Genomic DNA, 21230 nt, shown 5'->3' on the forward strand with positions numbered 1-21230 from the left:
GCCCTGCTCATTCCCATAAGCCCTCTGCCCCCACAAAGGCAGGAAGGAGGCTAAGAACATGGGCTCTGGAGTTGCAATGCCTGGAAACCTGCCTTCCCTACGTGCTAGCTGCATGGCCTTGGGCAAGTTACTTCATGCACTTTAAGCAGAGTTGGCTTACTATGAAAAATGATAACATTAAGTAAGTATATGATTAATTTAGCTGATTTAGTATACAATTATCCCTAACTACTTATTTAAGAATAATTTAATGAGATACACGATAATTTAGATAAAAAATTGTTATCTATTTGTATATCTATGTTTTCATCTACGCACCTATGTTTTTACTATGTACTTGGTGTTATACTAAGGACTTTATATGCATTATCTTGTTGTAATCTCACTCATGAGGCAGTTTTATTATTATCTGTATTTTATTTTATTTCATTTATATTTGTTTGTCTGTGGTACTGGGGATCCAGTCCAGGGCCTACTCACACTAGGCAAACACTCTTGCTCTCAGCCATATGCTAAGTCCTTTTCTTTTCTTTTTTTTTGTTGTACTGGGAGTAGAACCCAGAGGCTTTCTACCTCCGGGCTATACTCCCAGATCTATTTTATATTTTATTTGGAAACAGGGTCTCAGTAAGTTGCTGAGAGCCTCACTAAGTAGCTGAGGCTGGCTCTGAACCTGTGCGACCCTCCTGTCTCAGCCTCCCAAGCACGGGGATTACAAGTGTGCGCCACCACACCCGGCCAAGTCCTTTTTTTATAGAAAAGTCTTGATAGGTTGCCCAGGCTGGTCTTGAACCATATAATACTCCTGCCTCCCAAGCAGCTGGAACTACAAGAATGAACCATCATACCCATAATTATCTTCATTGTAAACAAATCAAATAATCCTTTGTTTGTACATGAAATTATCTGTATCAATGTAAATATTATCTATCAGGGAGGGTGAGCAGAGAGGGATACAGAAGAAAACACATACCAAATGTTGTGTGGATGCATGTATGTTTCTGTTACTCTGATGTATAATTACAATGTACCAATAAAAAGTATTCAAGGCAAAAAATAAAAATAAAGGTGGCAGAACTAAAGCACAGATAAGTTTTGTAATTTGCTCTTTGTGACACAGCCAGCAAGCAGAACAAAGATATGAAATAATACAGTGACACCAGATTCCCAGCTTTAATCCACAACACAGGGGGGCTGACAAATGTTTCCTACGAAGGGGGCCATAAAGTAAATATTTGAGGCTTTGCAGGATAAACAAGGTCTCTGTTGCAACTGCTCAACCTCACCAGTGTAACACAAAAGCAGCCATGGCCTGTACATTTAAAAAAGTGGTTGTGAGCCAGGTGTGGTGGTGCACTCTTGTAATTCCAGCATTCGGGAGGCTGAGACCAGAGGATGGTGGTTCGTGGATAGCCTCAGCTACTTAGTGAGGCCCTCTGCAACTCAGTGAGACCTGGTTTCAAAATAAAGAATAAAAAGTAGGGCAGGGGGTATAGCTTGGAGGTCGAATGTTCCTGGGTTCCATCCCCAGACCCCCCCTCCCCAAAAATAAATTAAAATTAAAATTAAAAATAAAAAGTGGTTGTGGCTGTGTGTCAATAAAATCAAATTAATTGCAATTGAAGTGTGAATTCCATATAACTTTCATAGGTCAAAAGGCATTCTTCTCATTTTTTCATAATGATTAAAAAAATATAAAACCCATTCTTAGACTCATAGACCAAACTGATAAGGGCCAGATTTGGCCAAAAGGCCACAGTCTGTGACCCCCTGCTCCACACTTCACTGCCTTCTTTTTATTTCTCCTTTGATCTGTCCATTTCCCCAAGGCCTTCCCAAATTCTCCACATCCCTGTAGGTGTACCATTTCCCCTCTGACAGTTATCCAGATCGTAGGGCCTCAAATTATTTGCCCTCATTCTTTGATGTCCCATATCATTTTCTGATACCCCATATGTCATAGAATCTGAAGCACACGATCTAGGATTCCTATTAGTTGTACTTGTTTTACACCAAAGCTTCTAATCAGCAATGAGAATGGAAGCTCTTATTCTGTGATTTTTTTGCCCCACCTAGAAAATTGCTGAAACCCCAACAACAAGTTTATTTTCTTCTTTATATTTGATGCACTGAATTACTTTGTCAAAGCATTTTAACCTCAATGTATATGCTTGGGGGAAGCAGTATAATTTCTTTTGAAGAGTTAGGGAAAGTAGAGGTCATAAACTAAATTTGGAGCTCCGGGACAAAGAAAGGCAAAGGGACCATTGCCCCTGCTCTAGCCCTGGCCCTTGCCACACTCATCTCACTCCAACCATCTGGCAAAACTGAAAGTCCCTCATTCCTTCTGTAATCATCATCTAATATGAACCAGTGTCTATTCCACACAGTACGTTTGTTCACATATTTATCCTACATGCCTCGTAAGATAGGAAAATTACACAACTAGTTCCTGCATGGTTTCTTTTAGGTACCCTGCACAAGTGATCATTCAGTTCCTAACCACTGATAGTCTCCTGAGGTTCCTACCAAAAAAAGTTTTTCAGAGCCTGAGTGAAGACTAAAGGAAGTTAGTCTGCTCTCTATATGGCTCAGCAAGTTAGAAGTTAATTTACCTATATCACACAGCAGCAAATCTAGTCAAGTCAGAGTAAGCTAAAACATTCCTCTTTTTTATGATACTGGGGATTGAATCCAGGGGCCTTCTACCACTAAGCTATACCCGAGCCCTCTTTTGTTTTTATTTTGAAACAGGGCTCCCTAAGTTACCATGTGCTGGCCTTGAACCTGAGATCCTCCTGTCTTGACCTCCCAAGTTCTATATTACAGGCATGTATCACCACACCTGACTTAAAGCACACCTCTCAAAATCTTCTAGACTAGGAAAACACTCAGAGAGAAGAAGCTAACTAACTGGTTACTGAAAGCTCAATAATAACAGCACCTGGCTATTCTGCTGACTTACCTCCACCCTAAAAGCAAACTCTCCAACCTGCCAGTCTCATCTATTTATAGAGTTGAAGGAAGAGCAAACATTACCTTGACAAGATAAAATTAGTTTTATATTGAAAACATCTGTTTTGGTGAAAGGATGAATATTTATTAACAAAGTATAAAGTTTCTTTTACCTGTTTTGTTCTATGCTGGGATTCTGTAGACAAATTATTGTATGTATAATGTGCTTGTGTGATGCCACAAAACAATACTGCAACCACACCTATAAAAGACAATGAATTTCAAGTTCATTATTACAATTTAGATATAAAATGTCCCCCCAGAAACACTCATGTGTTAGGCTACATAGACAGGTTGGGTGGATTGCCTTGAAGACTGTATCTGTCCCTAGACCCCTCTTCTCCCTTTTCTTTCCCCACCATCCAACTTTTCTGGCCACCAGAAGGTGAGAGTGGCTTTTCCTCCTCCTTCCTGTCTTAAATCCCTGTTGCCAAGCCATTTCTGCTTTGGAGCCAATCATGGGCCTTTGAAACCTCGGACCCTCTGAGCCCCAAATAAATCCTTCTTCCTCTAAGTTGTGCTTGTCAGGGATTTTGGTCACAGGATGAAAAAGCTATTGAAAACATTCATATCAAATGATGGTTCCAAATCTTTTTTGTGGTACTAGGGATTGAACCCAGGGGTGTTTTAACTCTGAGAAACACCTCCTACCCTATTTCAATTTTTATATTGAAATAAGGTCTTGCTAAGTTAACTGTCCCTGGCTGAACCTGTGATTCTCCTGTCTGTCTCAGTCTCCTAAGTATTGGGACTACAGGCATGTGTCACTGCTGCAGGCTGGTTCCCAATTGTTATACAGAGGCTCCTGATTTACAAAACTAGATGACATACTTAGTATTGACATTTTTCATTTACTTTGGCTTACTCTGTTGAGAGGAACAACTTTCACTGAAAATCTTTACATTCTCAAGTGACATCTTAAATCCCAACCATAACAAGTATTCTTGTAGAGGTGACTCATTAAGTCACTCTTTGTGAAGACTTAAAATAAAATGGAGAAGGTAACCTACCTGTAAAACCCCATGCTTCAGCCAAGAGGAAGGTGCTCCAAGACATCAAGAAGAATAAGCCTGTCTCCAGCAACTGGAATTCCCTCAATTTGGTGAACTTTGTTACGTAAGATAGTTAAGTCTGGTAACAGGATCTTGGAATACAGAAGTGTGGCTAAAAAATAATTGAAGCATGACAACCAAGAAAGCAAGAGAAGGGCTCTCTAGCCTCTCTGCCACAAAGGCCACAGAATAAGGAGGCACCAAGGTGAAAAAACTCTTAGAATAAATATCTTGAGGAATCCACTGTCCTCCCTTCGGTGAGGAAGTATCACAGCTTAGTTGCTCCTACTGATTTATGGGTGTCATACACCTTGCCAGAAACCACAGGGTCAAAAACAGGTAGAAATGAGAACAATGGATTCAATATACAACATACCAACTTTACCTTTTAGCCCAAAACAAGACAAGGTTTCCATAATTTATCAATTTATATTTGCAAAAACATGTTCTTCCATGAGAGTTCACATTTATTTGACCCTCTAACCCATCTGTGATGTAGAGAAGTCAACCCACAATGAAGAAACAAAGACACTTCACTCACTTATACCAGTCTAGAATGCATTGGTTGGTTGACATTGAGAGGGCTTCTGGCAATTTGTGACATATTCTATACTAAAATATAGTCACTTCACCAACTAACTACTAGAAAATGAAAAACAAAATATACTTCCTACCCTCAAAGAGTTTGTAATGGGGAAGAGTTTCTGCCTGTACTGCCTCTTTTATGAATTTTATGGCCCTCCATCCTCAGCTTGCCAATAAAAAGCATGAGATAAGACTCTTCTAACACAGAGCTAAAGTATACCAAACTCAGTGACTCTTGAAAAAGTACCATGCATTCACTTTATATGAAAATATCTTAGAAGACTAATACCTGGAAACTCTAAAGACCATCTAGTCCCACTTTATTTCCCCACTGTTCCTGCCTCCACTTTTCTACAGAGATTCAAATAGGTGAAATGTCAAAGCTTCTGACATGTTTGTATCTGCCACAATGCCAAGACCCTGTTTCCAAATAAAAAATAAAATAGGTCAGGGGGCATAGCCTGGAGGTAAAAGGCACCTGGGTTCCAGTTTCATCCCCAGTAAAACACACACACACACACACACACACACACACACACACACACACAAGAATTAGCTAATGAAAATAAAAACAGACTGTCTTCTGCTTCTTCACTTGGAGCTCACGTTCCTCCCTCTGGACCTCCTTTCTTTGCTTTGGGAAAGTCACACATACAGGACAGGACAAAAAAGGGCACTCACACATTCCAGGAAAGGGCTCCAGGGAGTCAGGGGCCACATTTGCCTTGTTTACTTTTGATCCCCAGAGCATAGCATCTGGCATGTAGCAGTCCATCAGGAAATGTCTTTTGAAAGAATACAAGAATGATTTGCCTACTAGTGGCAATATCAGGATACAACCCAGGGCCTCTGGGCTCCCAGCCCAGGGCTCTTGAGCACAAAGTTTAAAATTAGGAGAGCTGAGATTAACTCTATATATCCTTAACCGGAAACTCTATTTTGTTTATATGACATCATGGTTGTATATTTTGTGTTTGTCCTATTAAAAAAAGAGCAGAAGACGGCCAGGCTGACTCACAGACTCTTTTGAATATATTTATCTTTACAAGAGTTAGTCCATAACCTTAAAATCACCTCGACAGGGATCTAATTAGATTCTTGTGGTGAAAGTTTTAGAGCACAAGGCCTATACAAAACAAAGAAATTTTTTCATTTACTTATTGGCAAAGATCATTGCTTCAGGTTGTCAGACCAAGTATGTGTTTATAAGGTTAACGATTATAACACAATTCCAACCATGGAACTAGAAGAAATCATATATAACAGTATTCAACTCCTTTATTAGGTGAACAAGAAAAGACAAACACAATAAAAGGATATTAAAGCTGTTACCACTCCAGTAGCAGCACCCATTGCAAAAGATCCACTAAAGATTCCAAGAAAGATCCCAATAGACTTGAACATGGCTGTGACATCAAAGGTGTGACTGTTGTCTCCAGCTGGTTGGTAGGCCACTATTGAGCTGCAAGAAAGAGAATGTTTTTACTTCTGGAAACAATTTGTGCTTTAAACACATTACCTAGTATAGAACTTGAAAGATGAAATCAGAGGGAGAAAAAAAGACAAACCTTTGAATTTGAATTGCCAAAATAAAGGAAAAAGAATACCAAAAACTCCCACAGTGTATCCAAATAACAAGAAAACTCAAGCTTTTCCTTAAATGACAATTTCAGGAGGTAGAACATTGTAAAGTTTCACTGAGCCTTTTCCTCTATCCTTCACAAGATTCTTTTGTGATTCTATAATAGAATGACTAGTCCTGAGTGCTCCAAAGCCTTCACATACTAATGGGAACAAACTGATGAAAAATTCCACTTGTTTCTAAAAGAGGCCCAAGAATATAAAGAAGACTGAATTAGAGAACATTATGGTAAGATTAGTCAGTTACAAAAGTTAAAAAATCAGATGCTCTCTCTGATATGCGGAAAATAGGGAGAAAATGGGTCATAGGAGGAACTCTAGACAAAGGAGAAACCATAGGTGATCAAATGAGGTGACCTAACTGAGGGGTATAGGAGAGCAAAGAGGGAAATTCCCTAATGTACATGATGTACAATTGCAAACATGCGTCACTAAGCCAAACATGAAAAGTAGGAAAGGGGGAGGGAGTGGGGTGGGAATTGGGGAAGGACTAAATGAGTGATATGTGCATGTATGCCTCTACCATGTTGCACCCATTAAGATGTATAACTACGCCGGGCATGGTGGCTCACACTTGTAATCCCTGTGCTTGGGAGGTGGAGAAAGGAGGATCACACAGGTTCCAAGCCAGCCTCGCCGGCTTAAGAGACCCTGTTTCCAAATATAGTTTAAAAAATAGGTCTGGGAATGTAGCCTGGAGGTAGAAGGGTTCCATCCCCAGTACCACCAAAAAAAAAAAAAGTATGACTACAATGTACCAATTTAAAAAAAGCAAAAAAAAAAAAAAAGACTATTCAATACTTTATCTGCTCATTTTATTTTCCAATGGAGGGGGAGGAAGTGATTGATGGATGCTCCCAACTTTAGAATACCAGAATGGGCCAAATGTCTAATATCTTTTAACTCACTACAATGAACTCTTCTAGGAAAAACGAGCCTGAAAGGTCTTCTAATGAATTAGAATCCACTTAGTAGTACTTTGAAGATGCCCAGCTGGATCCTCTACCCTCAAACTTCTGAAAGAAAGTCACTCTGTACCAAGCTAAGACAGGCAATTAAACAGGACACTTTTCATCTTGAACTCACAGTCTAAACCTGGTCTGAAAAGCTTCTTTCATAACAGTCACCTCAGGAAATAAAACTGGCTGAGAAAATAAATCTTGTTAGCATTTCTCTGGCAACAGTGCTTACTGTTACTAAATCAGTCCTCATCTCAGTTAATTGAGGTATTAGAGTTATAAAAAGTCCAGACTCAAAGGTATCATACAAGTCATGTCAGAGAAAAGAAGGAAGAAAAACACATTCCTAGAAATATAATGGCTTTTCCCTCTTGTTACTGCAATGTTTTTCCTGGTTCAGGGCTGAAAAATATGCTTTCTATACCATGTACAATAAGTTCATTTCATACCTTCCAAGTTAAATTTAAAAATATCTCAGACAACCAGGCATGGTGGTGCAACATTTGTAATCCCAGCATTTGGGAGGCCGAGACAGGAGGATCACGGTTTGCGGACAGCCTCAGCTACTTAGTGCGGCCCTCTGCAACTATGTGAGACCCTGTTTCAAAATAAAAATACAAAATAGGGCAGGGGGTGTAGCTCAGAGGTCAAATGCCCCTGGGTTCCATCCCCAGACACACACACACACACACCCTCAAAACAAACTAAAACTTTCTACCCTGTATCTATTTTATTGCAGTACAGCACCACCATTAATTTCTGGCAATGGTATTATGAAAACTTCTAGACTCAATTTGAATTCAAAATTATAAGCATTTTTGTTTAAAATTTTCAAGTAACCAGATCATTTCAGGACTAATAGATTTAATATTGGTTTGACAAATATAAGATGGCCTTTAATGTCATACTCCCTTACCTACTCATAAAGGGTCCCGCCACAATAAATGAGATTTAAACATAACACAACACTAAAATATAATAGCTGGTTGAAGAAAAAAAAGATTATTACATCAACCAACTTCTTTCTCCTAGGCAATATTTTCCAAGATGCTGGCTGTAACAGAATACTATGCCTTTTGAGGTTGCTTTCCCCAGGTGTATTCAAGCAAAATCAAGATTGGCACTAAATTATTTTATTCCCTAATCACGAATATGCTTAAGAATACTTGGAAAACATGAAGATCTAGCAAGCAATGAGGGGTTTGTCTTCTTCTGTATTAAGTATACGCAGGCCTCTAGATTAAAATCTTAACTTGTCTTTTCCACATTAGTCACTGTTTTATCTTTTTGTGAGTGTGTGGTCCTGGGGATAGAAACAGGGGTATTTTACCTTTGAGTTACACTCCCAGCCCTGTTTTACTTTTTACTTTTTTTATTTTTTATTTTTTGGTGGTACTGGGGATGGAACCCTTCTACCTCTGGGCTACACTCCAAGACCTATTTTCTATTGTATTTGGAAACAGGGTCTCTTAAGCCAGCGCGGCTGGCTTCAAACCTGCACAATCCTCCTATCTCTGCCTCCCAAGCGCAGGGATTACAAGCGTGCGCCACCACGCCCGGCTTACTTTTTTATTTTGAAACAGAGTCTTGCTAAGTTGCTCAGGGCTTTGCTAAGTTGCTGAGGCTGGCCTCAAATCTGTGAAACTCATGTCTCAACCTCCCAAGTACTAGGATTACAGGTGTACACTACCGCACCTGGCTCACCATTTTATCTTGAAGCATCAATATCTTTATGCATATTTTTAAAATCTAGAAATAATAAAAATTATAGTTTAGGGGGAAAATTACCCCATCATTCTACTTCCCTGACAAATATTATTTTCCTTCTTTATTTCATCCCCTTTTTATATTCATACTACTTCATATTTAGTTATAATATTAGTGAACATAGTTTTGAATTGTTTCCTCAACCAACAATGACCGTCGTTTTTTAAAATTTCAAAATGGTCAAAGTGGAAATAGCATACTTTATTTAACCATTTGATCATTGTTAGATATTTAAAAGTTGCTCTTAATACTTTGCTTCTATGACAACAGCATAAAATGAAAGCTTTGTGATTTTTATATATTTTGGACTATTTCCTTGTGATACATTTCTAGAAATAGAGTATTATCATACCTGTGGCTTTTTTATGTGTTGTTCAACTGTTTTCAGTAAGATCCTCATTACATTTTGGGAGGCAATATGTCAATATCTCTAAAATTTTTTTAAATGATCAGATCCAGTGGCACAGAAATTTTACCTTTAAAAAGTATTTTACATAGTAGAGTACTCACCCAGTATTTTTAAGACCCTGGGTTTGATCCCCAGCACCACAACCTCCCCCACCAAAATATTCTAAAAAAACAAGAAAAAAGTACTTTACAGGAATACTCTCAAAGATTCAGAGATTTAAAAATGAAAATTCTCACTGCAGTGGTACTGAAAATAATGTAACATTATAAAACAGTAAATATTGAGTTGGGGGTTACAGCTCAGAGGTGGGCTGTTGCACTCATGAGGCCTTAGGTTCCATTCCCAGCACCACAAATATAAATAAATCTGCAAAACATTAGTCAATAGGAGACTAGTAAATTTGCAGTATATCCAGATGGAATAATAAAAACAATATAGCACAATATCCAAGTGAAAATGGAAAGTTATAGAAAAGTTCATATAGTAGTATGCATAATCTGTTAAAAAATTAATATGTTTATGTATATATCAATATCCTAATGAAAATGAATGAAAATCCTTACAGTGATTATGTCTAAGCTGAAATTTCAGGACTTTTCTACTTTCTAAATTGAATACTTTGAATTCTTCTCACAAACATCTGTTAATTTTATTATCCTAAATGATAATAAAGATACCAATTTCAATGTTAACAACAATGTATGAGTGGTCTAGGTTCACTACACCAGGTATCTCAACACAGCACTAATGATATTTGGGGCTAGGTAACTATTTGTTGGCTTCAGGGATGCTGTTTCAGGCAACAAAGTTCTCTATCCACTGAATGCCAGTAGCAATATCCTCCCATTCATGGTAACCAAAATGTCTCTAGATACTTTCAAACCTCACTGGAGGAGTTAAAGTATTACCCTGGTTAAGAAAGTCTGTGTTATGTCACTACCTCTAGTAACTATTATCTTTAATAATTTTATCTTACAAATTGAATAGGTAAAAATGGTCATATATTTTAACATGTATACCTCTGGTAATTACTGAGGTTAAAATGTTATTCATGTTTATATATTCACTGAAATTCCTCTTTTATAAACTGCAAATGACTGCAAAAAGTATAAAGTAGTATGAATTTAGATCTCTAGCCTAATTATGGTGTGTGTGTGTGTGTGTGTGTGTGTGTGTGTGTGTGTGTAATCAGTGGAATACTATGCATCTTATACTTGATTATATCATTATATTATAGGTATACTTCATACAGCAATGTATGAATGAGCCAGATTAATAATGTTATTTTTTATATAAAGGACTGCTAATCTAATAAGTTCAAAGACCAAGAACAAGAACATCCAACATAAACTTCAAGAAGAGTTGCCTTAATGTAAGTGCCAAACAGAACCATTTTAAAAAGGGCCCTGTCTCCTTTAATGCAAAACTGCTTATACAGAATATACATAGTAGATAATCATCAAACTAAAAGAGTGCAACACAGAGTAGACTATATGTGTATAATCTTTTATAAAATGCTTTTAAAAACATCAAAGAGCAGAGCATGGTGGTGCATGCTTATAATCCCAGCATTCGGGAAGCTGAGACTGTCGGATCACAGTTCGCAGACAGCCTCAGCTACTTAGTGAGGCCCTCTGCAACTCAGTGAGACCTGGTTTCAAAATAAAGAATAAAAAATAGGGCAGGGGGTGTAGCTTGGAGGTCAAATGCCCCTGGGTTTCATCCCCAGACCCACACAAAAAAAATCAAAGGCATTGAAAAATAATAGCGAATATATCTCTGAGCATTTCAGCTAGTAACCTCTCCTAGCCAGAAACACAAGTGATTTCTCTTTAGTTTTTGGAGAATTAAAGAAATCACTCAAAGCTGGACATGATGGTGCATGCCTCTAATCTCAATACATGGGAGGCTGAGACAGAATGATCACAGGTTCGAAGACAGTCTCAGCAACTTAGTAAGGCCCTCAGCAACTTAATAAGAATGTTTCAAAATAAAAAAATAAAATAGAGCTGGGAGTGTAGCTCAGATGTAAAATGTCCCTTGGTTCCATCCCTAGTACTACATAAATAAATAATAAAAAATAAAAAATAAATGGAATTACTGAAGCTGGGCCCAATGGTGTATAGTTATAAGCCTAGCTACTCAAGAGACTGAGGCAAAAACACAGAAAGTTCAAAGCTACTCCGAGCAACTTAGTACTTGTCTAAAAATAAAATTCAGGATTTTTGAAGAGGGTTGGGGATCTAACTTATTGGTAGAGCATTTACCTAGCATTCTCTAGATCCTGAGTTCAATGTCCAGTGCCCAAAACAAAGGAATCACTCAAATCCTTTCTTGTAAGTTCATTCTCTCATAGAACCCTGTATATGAAAGACTACAACAAGAGAAGTGCAGCTCCTTGTGAAAAGTGTTACAGAAATAGCTTGTTCATCTTAACACATTTATTATTCAACAACATTGATAGACTAATATGTATACTGCAAAGCTCAAAATCTTTTTTCTTTTTGTGGTACTGGGGATTGAACCCAGGGACATTCTACATCCGAGGTACATCCCCGGCCTGATTTTTTGTTCTTTATTTTGAAACAGGGTTCACTAAGTTACAGAGGGCTTCAGGAAGTAGCTGAGGCTGGTTGTGAACCTGAGATCCTCCTGTCTCAGCCTCCCAAGTACTTAGATTATAAGGATGTGCCACCATGCCCAAATGCTCAAAATCTTTTAATGAGAAGATTTTTTCCCCCTTGAACATAGCCAACCACTCCTAACTTGAAGAAAATAGGTTACTTTATAAATGGGAGCACTAAGGCATAGTGCACATCAGTTTAAGACAGGACTAGACCAGAATAGAGATTTTCTGAATGCCTCTTAATCTATTAGGACAAGGAAGAATGAGTACTTATTAATAAGTTAAACAGTAGAAAACTGTCTAGGATAGAGAACTGATGGTAAAAGTAATTGCAGGTACTGCTAATGATCTGATATGTACTTATGTACTGGAAGCTTCAGCAATCTTCATAGCTTCACTTTTTTATAACATGCAAACAGCAGCCACACTACCCATTTCTTCCTCCCTTCATATAATACACAACTTTTCTTTTTTACTGTCATATTTAAAGGTACTTATTATGTTTACTGTCAGTAATAGCTACAGCTTTTGCATTTTTATCTTAAATTCAATTGATATTAGTTGTAGATAGCTGCAAAAATTCTGGCAATAAACATGGGAGAGAGGGGGCAACATTTATACAAACTACATTCATGAAAAAGATTTGACCTTTTGTACATCATCATATATGAGTTAACGGATTAGTGTAACATTGCAGAAAGGATAATTTCCCACTTTGCAGTTAGGCAATGGGGACAATCAGACTATTCAAACCAAAAGGAGTGGCTTACTGCTCTTTTTTGTGGGGTGTGTGTGTGTGTGTGTGTGTGTGTCTGTGTGTGTATGTGTGTGTGTGTGTGTGTGTTACCTCTAACTATACCCTTAGTCCAATTTTATTTTTTTGAAGTAGTCTAACAAAGTTGCAAAGAGCCTCATTAAGTTGAGGCTGACTGGGGACCTTATATCCTATCAACCTTATATTCTATCCTGTCTCAGCCTCCTATGTACTGAGATTGCAGGCCTGTGCCACCACGCCTCAACTTATTGCTCTTTTCTAGTTCTAAGTATACATTAAGGAGAGAATTAAAAGTAAAGGGAAAATGTGAAGAGCTTGTACTTCTCTCTCACAGAAACTCTGGCATGAAGTAAAGGCAATTGCCTATACGATGGGATATTTGCTTAGTAAGAACAGGAAGGTAGGAGTGAGTTCCTCAGTGGTTCTTCCACCTACAAACACTTTAAAGTAACATGTATAGTAATTTCTATATTAGATAAGTTACTACTCACTTGATAATTGTCTTCAATAGAAGTTTATTACTTAATACTTTTAAAGATGAAAATGTTTCTAGAATTATATTAAATAAGAGAAACACAAACTAAACTATAATGAGATATTTCTCAATTATCAAGCTGGCAAAATGCAAAAGTTTTACAAATATAGTGTTGATGAAACTCTAAAGAAACAGAGAACCCTGTAATTTAGTAGTTAAAGAATAATGCGGTTCCATTCCTTTTACAGACAATTTAGTAATGTTTTACAAAATTACAAATGTATTTACCCTTAAAACCAACTACCAATATCACTTCTAAGAATGGATCCTACCATATATCTATGCATGTACAAAATAAAGGAAGTCCAAGGTTAATCACTGCAGCATTATTCAGAATATCAAAAGCTTAGAAACACTTCAAGTATCTAGCAATAAGACTGAACAAACAAATTTTAGTAGAGTTCTCACATAGAATATTCTATAACTACAAAGAGTGAGAAAAGTCTCTGTGGGTGTGGTAAACCAACAATGTACTTATATACTCACACATATATGCTGTAGGCTACTTTCAAAAAAAGAAATGAAAGGATGGAGATGTAGCTCTGTGGTAGAACAATGGATTTGCATGGATGAGCCCTGGGTTTGATCCCCAACATCATAAAAAGTAAAAATAAAAAATATGAGGTGAATAAAAATATTCATTCATATTTGTACTTGCATTTGAATAAAGAAATACTAGGATGCACAAGAAATTATAAAAGTGTTTGTTCTAAGGAGCTGGGAAAACAAGGAAAAACATGATTCTGTACAAATCTTTTTATATTTTGATTTCTGAGCCCTGTGAATATATATAAATATATATCTGTTAAAATGATTTAATTTAAAAATAAAACATTCAGCCAGGCAGGGTGGTGAATACTTGCAATCTCAGTATTGGAGAGACTGAGACAGGAAGATCGCGGTTCATGGACAGCTTCAGCAACTTAGTGAGGCCCTTTGCAATTCAGTGAGACCCTGTTTCAAAATAATCAAAAATAGGGCTAGGGGTGTAGTTGGAGGTAGAATGCCCCTGGGTTCCATCCTTATTTCCACAAAAAAAGTCATTCTATAATGTTAAAACAGATTATAAAAAATATGGACACTAAAATTAAAATTACATTAAAGTACCAAATATATCCTGTCATTCCAGTACTTGGGAGGTTGTGATAAGAGAATCATGGGCCCAAGGCCAGCCTCAGCCACTTAGTGAGGCTCTCAACAACTTAAGACTCTGGTTCAAAATTAAAAAAAAAAAGGACTGAGGATGTGGCTCAAGTGGTAGAATGCCTCTGGGTTCAATTACCAATACCTCAAAAAACAAAAAATAAGCCTGGTATGGTGGCCCATGTCTGTAATACTAATACTTGGGAGGCTGAGACAGGAGTGTCACAGGTTTGAAAACAACCTTAGTAAGTAGTTAGACTCTTATCAACCTAGCAATATCCTGTTTTAAAATAAAAATTTTGAAAAACAGGGCTGGGGTATAGCTTGGAGGCAGTATGCCCAGTATCAAAACAATAAAAAATAAGTATAAAAAGTGAAAAGTGCTGGGGTATAGGTTCAACGCCCAGCAGCCAAATATATGTATATACATATGTAGGAGGAGTAAAAGAACTGTCCTATGATGATTACATAATTGGTTTGAGGTGGTAGGAGTACATACCACTTTTTCTTCCCTGCATTTTCCAAGTTATCTATAAACTATGTATTTTTTATGCAAGAGGGAAAAATCCTAGTTCTTCTCAATTTTTCTACTCATAATGCAAATTAGACTAAGGACTTCCAGTTCCTAGTAACCTCATACGTAATATTCAGAAAATAATAAAACACAAACTTACGAGGATAGCACTATGGCAACAGCATCATTAAGGACACTTTCACCAAAAAGAAGTGCGTAGAGTTCCACATCAACTTGAAGCTCATGGAATATGGCAAGAACGGTCACTAGCAAGTAAAAAGAGTCAAGGATATTTAGGCATAACAAATATAACATATTCCCCTTGATAGTTGATTATAAGAGTTACTTAGAATTTTATTTCTTCCATTTTTTGTGGTACTATGGATTGAATCCAGGGGCATTCTATCTCTGAGCTAAATCTTCAGCCTTATTTTTTTTAATACTTTAGTTTGAAACAGTAGTGTCTCACTAAGTTGGAGAGTGAACAGTGGTGTCTCACTAAGTAGCTGTCAGTGAACCTGTGACCCTCCTGTCTCAGACTCCCAAGAATTGGGATTACAAGCATATACCACCATACCTCACTTTTTTCACTTTTTAACCTTCTCTATTACCATATTAAAGATTCAGTGATGTTATGTCTTTATTTTCCCCCTAGTTGGGTATGTGCAATATCTCCTCCCCCACCCCTTACTCTTAAAAACAGCTGAAAATATCCTTGGGGGACTGAGTTGACCTACATCCTTCAAGCAAATATTAATCTGATTTTGTGTATTTTTCATAAAGAATATATTCAAGAATTTCTTATAGGCCAGGTAATCATTAATGTTTAATGAAGAAGAAGAGTATGAAAAGCATCTCCTGCTGCAAACACCCTTTTTTTTTTCAGAGTCTTAAAACTCACTTCTATTTGACTTGCAAATTTCAACTGTTCAGGGTCAGCAAATATTCTAAGAAATGAAAATCCAAGTTTAGTTTTTGGTTGGGGGAAAAATTATGACGAGAATTACAGCTGACATATTTAACTGAAGAAGAAACCAACTGTCAGGGTATTAGAGCTTAAGAAGGAAAAAAACTCACAACAAACCCACATTCTACAGAAGCAACATATTAAGATTCTTAGAAAATCAGATAAGATTGGAAGTTGTATTATAACTTTAATTGCTGAGCCATGTATAAATAAACCCATTAAATAAAACCAAGCCGACATTAAAGATTAATATAACCGGAGGGCCATTTCAAATGCCAACAAGAAAAACAGGAAACTTACATTTTAAATGATATAATTTTTATTGCAAGGCCCTGCACCTGGAATATATTGATACCGCAACTTACCAAAAGAAACAAAAAGAGGATGTAAGAATGCTGCAAAATTTGGAACAAATAATCTGAGAATCTATGGCCTTACCCTTTCAGAAAGTTAACAATTTCAAAATAATAGAATTGGGGCAAGTGTCTACATAATTCAGAAAAAAATATGAAACTGCTCAACTTTATATAAACAAAAGGTTCTTGCTTGAGTTGTTCAGACAAAAGTCCCACCAAACCAAAACCAAAAGGTTGAAGCAATACAGTTAGTCCAATGAGATATGTAAGATTTCTCATAGGCTTTGACGAGCACACAGAAATCATAGATCATTGGCTCCTTGCAAAAGCCATCCTACCTTCCTACTGATGATAGGAGCAGCTTTAAGAAATAATGGGACAGCTGGTCGTGGTGGCACATCCTTGTAATCCCAGCATTTGGGAGGCTGAGACCAGAGGATTGCAGTTTGCAGACAGCCTCTACTACTTAGTGAAGCTCTCCGCAACTCAGTGAGACCGTTTCAAAATAAACAATAAAAAACATAGCAGGGGGTATAGCTCAGTGGTCGAATGCCCCTCGGTTCCATCCCCAGTACCGAAAAAAAGAAAAAAAAAAAGAAATAAGGGGACAGTCCTAGTGGTCTTTAAGCATTAATATATTTGATCTCCAGTTCTAAAAATGCTAAGCTATACTCTAACTTGTCTCTCTAAAATGGTCCTTTAAGTAATATTTAAAACCATCTCTGGTAGCCGGGTGTGGTGGCGCATGCTTGTAATCCCAGTGCTTGGGAGGCTGAGATAGGAGGATCCCACAGGTTCGAAGCCAGCCTCAGCTACTTAGTGAGGCTCTCAGCAACTTAGTGAGACCCTGTTTCCAAATAAAATATAAAATATGTCTGGGAGTATAGCCCGGAGGTGGAAAGCCCCTGGGTTCCACCCCCAGTACCACCAATAAATAGATAAATAAAAAAATAAATAAATAAACCATCTCTGGTAGAGTACAGAACATAAATATGGTTAACTAATAAGGTCAAAAGGTAAAGAGAACAAACCTCTGCCAAAGTCCTAACTTGCAGTAAAATGAAACTTCTACTTTTAGTCCCAAAACTTCACTCTAGTGTATTGGGGTGTAACTCAGTTGTAGAGCAATTGCCTAGCATGTACAAGGCCCTGGGCTCAATCCCAAGCACCAAAAACCAACCTAACAAAAGCCAAAAACCCCTTCAGTCTATGTACCTGCTCTGCCCTTTACATCCTACATTTCCCCAAATTCCTAATATGAATATAGCCTTTAAGCTATTAGGAGAACTAAAACCTCACTTCGTAAATTAAACTCATTCTATAACACACAGTTCTAGAGACCTGAAACTAAAAGCACAGGGAAGCAAATTGTGTTAATATCAACCAATTTTACTTTATTTTGTTTTACTTTTTTTTTGCGGTCTGGGATGGAACCCAGGGCATTTGACCTCCAAGCTACACCCCCTGCCCTATTTTTTTCTTTATTTTGAAACCAGGTCTCACTGAGTTGCAGAGGGCCTCACTAAGTAGCTGAGGCTGTTCACAAAACGTGATCCTCTGGTCTCAGCCAATAGAATACTGGGATTACAAGCGTGCGTCCAGCCCAACCAATTTTATAATCAATCATAAGGATAATTTTATTAAAAAATTATTTAAGGTATACTAAAGAGCATCACCAACCCCAAATCATATCCAATATTAGCACAGCTGCCTTCTAACAAGTTACTTAAAAACTTTTTTATTATTAAATGCAAATAGCTGCTGGGTATGGTGGCACATACTTGTAATTCCAGCATTTGAGAAGCTGAGACAGGAGGTTTGAGGTTCGCAGAAAGCCAGAGCTATTTGTGAAGCCCTTTGCAACTCAGTGAGACCCTGTTTCAAAATAAAGAATAAAAATAGGGCTGAGGGTGTAGCTCGGAGGTAGAATGCCCCTGGGTTCCATCCATAGTACCACAAAAATAAATAAAAGTTTAATATAAACAGACAATTTTTGGTGAAATCATTATCTAGAAATTTAAAAGGGTATAATTATCATACCTTTTAAGGAGTCTATAAGGTAGCTCATCTTATCCTATACACAATCACTAGGGATAGAGATCAACCTAAATTTCTAAAGAAAATACCTTATAACCTTCATTTATATAGTATCAATCTGTGGATACCATATAGCTGTAATAAAAAAGTGAAAGAAAAATAAATATGTGCTTAAACCAAAAGGAATCATAAATTGCTTTTTCTATAATTGGAAAATAGAGTGCAAGGGAAGTAAGTACCTAATCATGAATTCTACACTTCAAAGAAACATCCATATGTGGTTTGACTGCAAAACACTGCACCTGAAGTAGTTCAGCTCCATTCAATGTAAAACGTACCTGGGTCTGTTGCTGATACGATGGCACCAAAGAGCAGGCAATCTGTAAAGTAAAAATCTCCTGCAAGTTGTCCGGTTACTTTCATCAGCGTGACACAGCCATACATTATTGATCTGTTCAATAAACAGATTATTGCTTTAGAAAAAATCAACTGTTTCTTTAAAAGAATAAAATAAGAGCAAGAGCCAGGTGTGGTGGCACATGGAGGGAAGTACTTGGGAAGCTGAGACAGAAGGATCACAGATTTGCAGTTGCCTCAGCTACTTAGGGAAGCTCTCTGCAGCTCAGTGGGACTGTGTTTCAAGAATAAAAAACAGCCAGGAGTGGTGGTGCACACTTGTAATCCCAGGATTTGGGAGGCTGAGACAGGAGGATTGTGGTTCACAGACAGCCTCAGCTACTTAGTAAGGCCCTTTGCAGCTCAGTGAGACCCTGTTTCAAAATAAAGAATAAAAAATAGGGCTGGTGGTGTAGCTTGGAGGTAGAATGTCCCTGGGTACCATCCCCAGTAACGCAAAAAAAAAAAAATAGAATAAAAAAATAAGGCGGGAGGTTTAGCCTGGAGATAGAATGTCCCTGGGTTTAATCCCAAATATCACACAAAAAAGAAGAAAAATCAGAAGAAGATGAATACATTAGAATATTCAGTGATTAAACAAAAATATAAATCATGGCATTAAACATGGTTAAACATGGCCTTAAGGAAAATTAAAACAACTTATTCCTTATGTGAACACATTTTACCGCAAAAATCCTTAGACACATTCAAGAATATAAAACCACATAAATCCAAACTGTATTACTTTAGAATTATAATTTGAAGGTCAAAAAGTATTTTAAGCTTCAGATGCTTACCCAATAACAAAACAAGAAATCGCTGTTCCAAGAAAAGCATATGCTAGGATGGATCCAAGGTTCCTAAAGAAATGTCTCTGACAAAATAAAAGTTACAGTGGGTTAGAATACTTACTGTTTGAAAAAGAAAAAAAGGTTTTCTATTCTAGTGTGCTATGTTAATTTTTTTTGTGGTACTGGAGATACAACTCAGGGGCATTCTACCTCCGAGCTACACACCATCCCTATTTTTTATTCTTTATTTTGAAACAGGATCTTACTAAGTTGCAGAGGGCCTCACTAAGTCGTTGAGGCTGACTACAGATCTGCCATCCTCCTGTCTCAGCTTCCTAAGTACTGGGATTACAAGTATACACCACCATTCCCAGCTTGCAATGTTAATATTAAATGCATTATTCAACAGAAGAAATCAGTAAGCAAAAGCATACTTGTACAGACATAAATTTCAGCATCTAAAAATGATAAAGAAAGGAACCAGGAAAAATGGCCTGTGTCTAAAATCTCAAATATTATAAAGCGCATGGAAAGTTTAAGATTGTTCAAAGCATATGAAATGCAAAAGCACTTACCCTTTTTAGACTATAACCTGCGTAGAATATGATAGGAGGCAGTAATATGTTGAAAAATACTTCTGGATCAAAAGTAACCTGTTAAAATAAAGAATTATTTTAGATTAATGTTCTTAGAAGACCTTATACTACATTACCAAATTATCAAAAGAAAAAAGATTAAATGAGCTGGGCATGGTGGTGCACACCTGTAGTCCCAGTACTTGAGAGGCTGAGACGAGGATTGTAGTTTGAGGACAGCCTCAGCAACTTAGTGAGACTTTCATCAACTTAGCAAGATCCTGTTTCAAAATAAAAAGGGCTACGGGTGTAGCTTGGAGGAAGAATGACCCTGGGTTTAATCCCCAGTACCTAAAACAAACAAACAAAACAAAAATATTAAATGTTAAACAACAAGAACATTATTATGTTAACTCCAAAATATTTCATATGGGGAGTCCAACACTTCAATGCCTTGGGCACATAAAAAATTTTATGTTCTTTTTCCTATAAAAAGAATTTCATGTAAGATAGCTGTTATTTTAATTCTCAACCAAATGACAAGACAATGGTGTTGGCATTTTCAATTAAGCCATATCTATGAGAAATGAGTAAAATGTATAAAGATGAAAAGTATTAAATATGTTAAGATTAAAAATCTTAAAAATATGAGAAAGCAAGAATACAGTTTTGTTTTAAACAAAAAACCTAAAACTGATAACATAAAATTTGGGGGTATATCATTATTGTTGGCAAGAGTAAACAGACATGATATACAAGTAACATCTCTAAAGCAACATAACATTATACTGTGGTAAAATATGTCTATATAACTCACAGTTTTAACTCTGACAGCCCACTCATTAAAAGCATATTTGCTATAATAATGGAGACATTCCCGTCTGTTCATAAGGTTACAAAATATTATAAGAACACAAAGAAATAACACTTACACCCAAGCTCAAACTTAATTTACTAGAATTTGGCTTTTTCCAGTGCTGGAGATTAAACCCAGCGGCACTCTACCACTAAGCTACATCCCAATCCCTAACCCTCTAAGTTGTCTAAGCTGGCCTCAAACTCGTAATCCATTTTCTTTAGGCTCCGG

General features: G+C 37.1%; 1 protein-coding gene across 3 annotated transcripts in view; it reads right to left on the minus strand.

Moving 5' to 3' along the window:
- Positions 1–21230, minus strand: part of SLC9A6 (solute carrier family 9 member A6) — a gene marked incomplete at its 3' end in the record, with an annotated part of 56258 nt that overhangs the window by 26552 nt on the left and 8476 nt on the right. For all 3 annotated transcript variants that reach the window (XM_080718681.1, XM_080718682.1, XM_080718680.1), the window contains exons 3-9: positions 20144–20221; positions 19575–19651; positions 18720–18832; positions 15182–15287; positions 5973–6114; positions 4026–4131; positions 3129–3217 (exon numbers count right to left, since the gene is read on the minus strand). In XM_080718681.1, the coding sequence (XP_080574807.1) occupies positions 3129–3217; positions 4026–4131; positions 5973–6114; positions 15182–15287; positions 18720–18832; positions 19575–19651; positions 20144–20221 (711 nt within the window). The remainder of the gene's footprint in view (positions 1–3128; positions 3218–4025; positions 4132–5972; positions 6115–15181; positions 15288–18719; positions 18833–19574; positions 19652–20143; positions 20222–21230) is intronic.

Source organism: Muscardinus avellanarius, assembly GCF_963383645.1.
Source record: "Muscardinus avellanarius genome assembly, chromosome: X".
Taxonomy (NCBI): Eukaryota; Metazoa; Chordata; class Mammalia; order Rodentia; family Gliridae; genus Muscardinus; species Muscardinus avellanarius.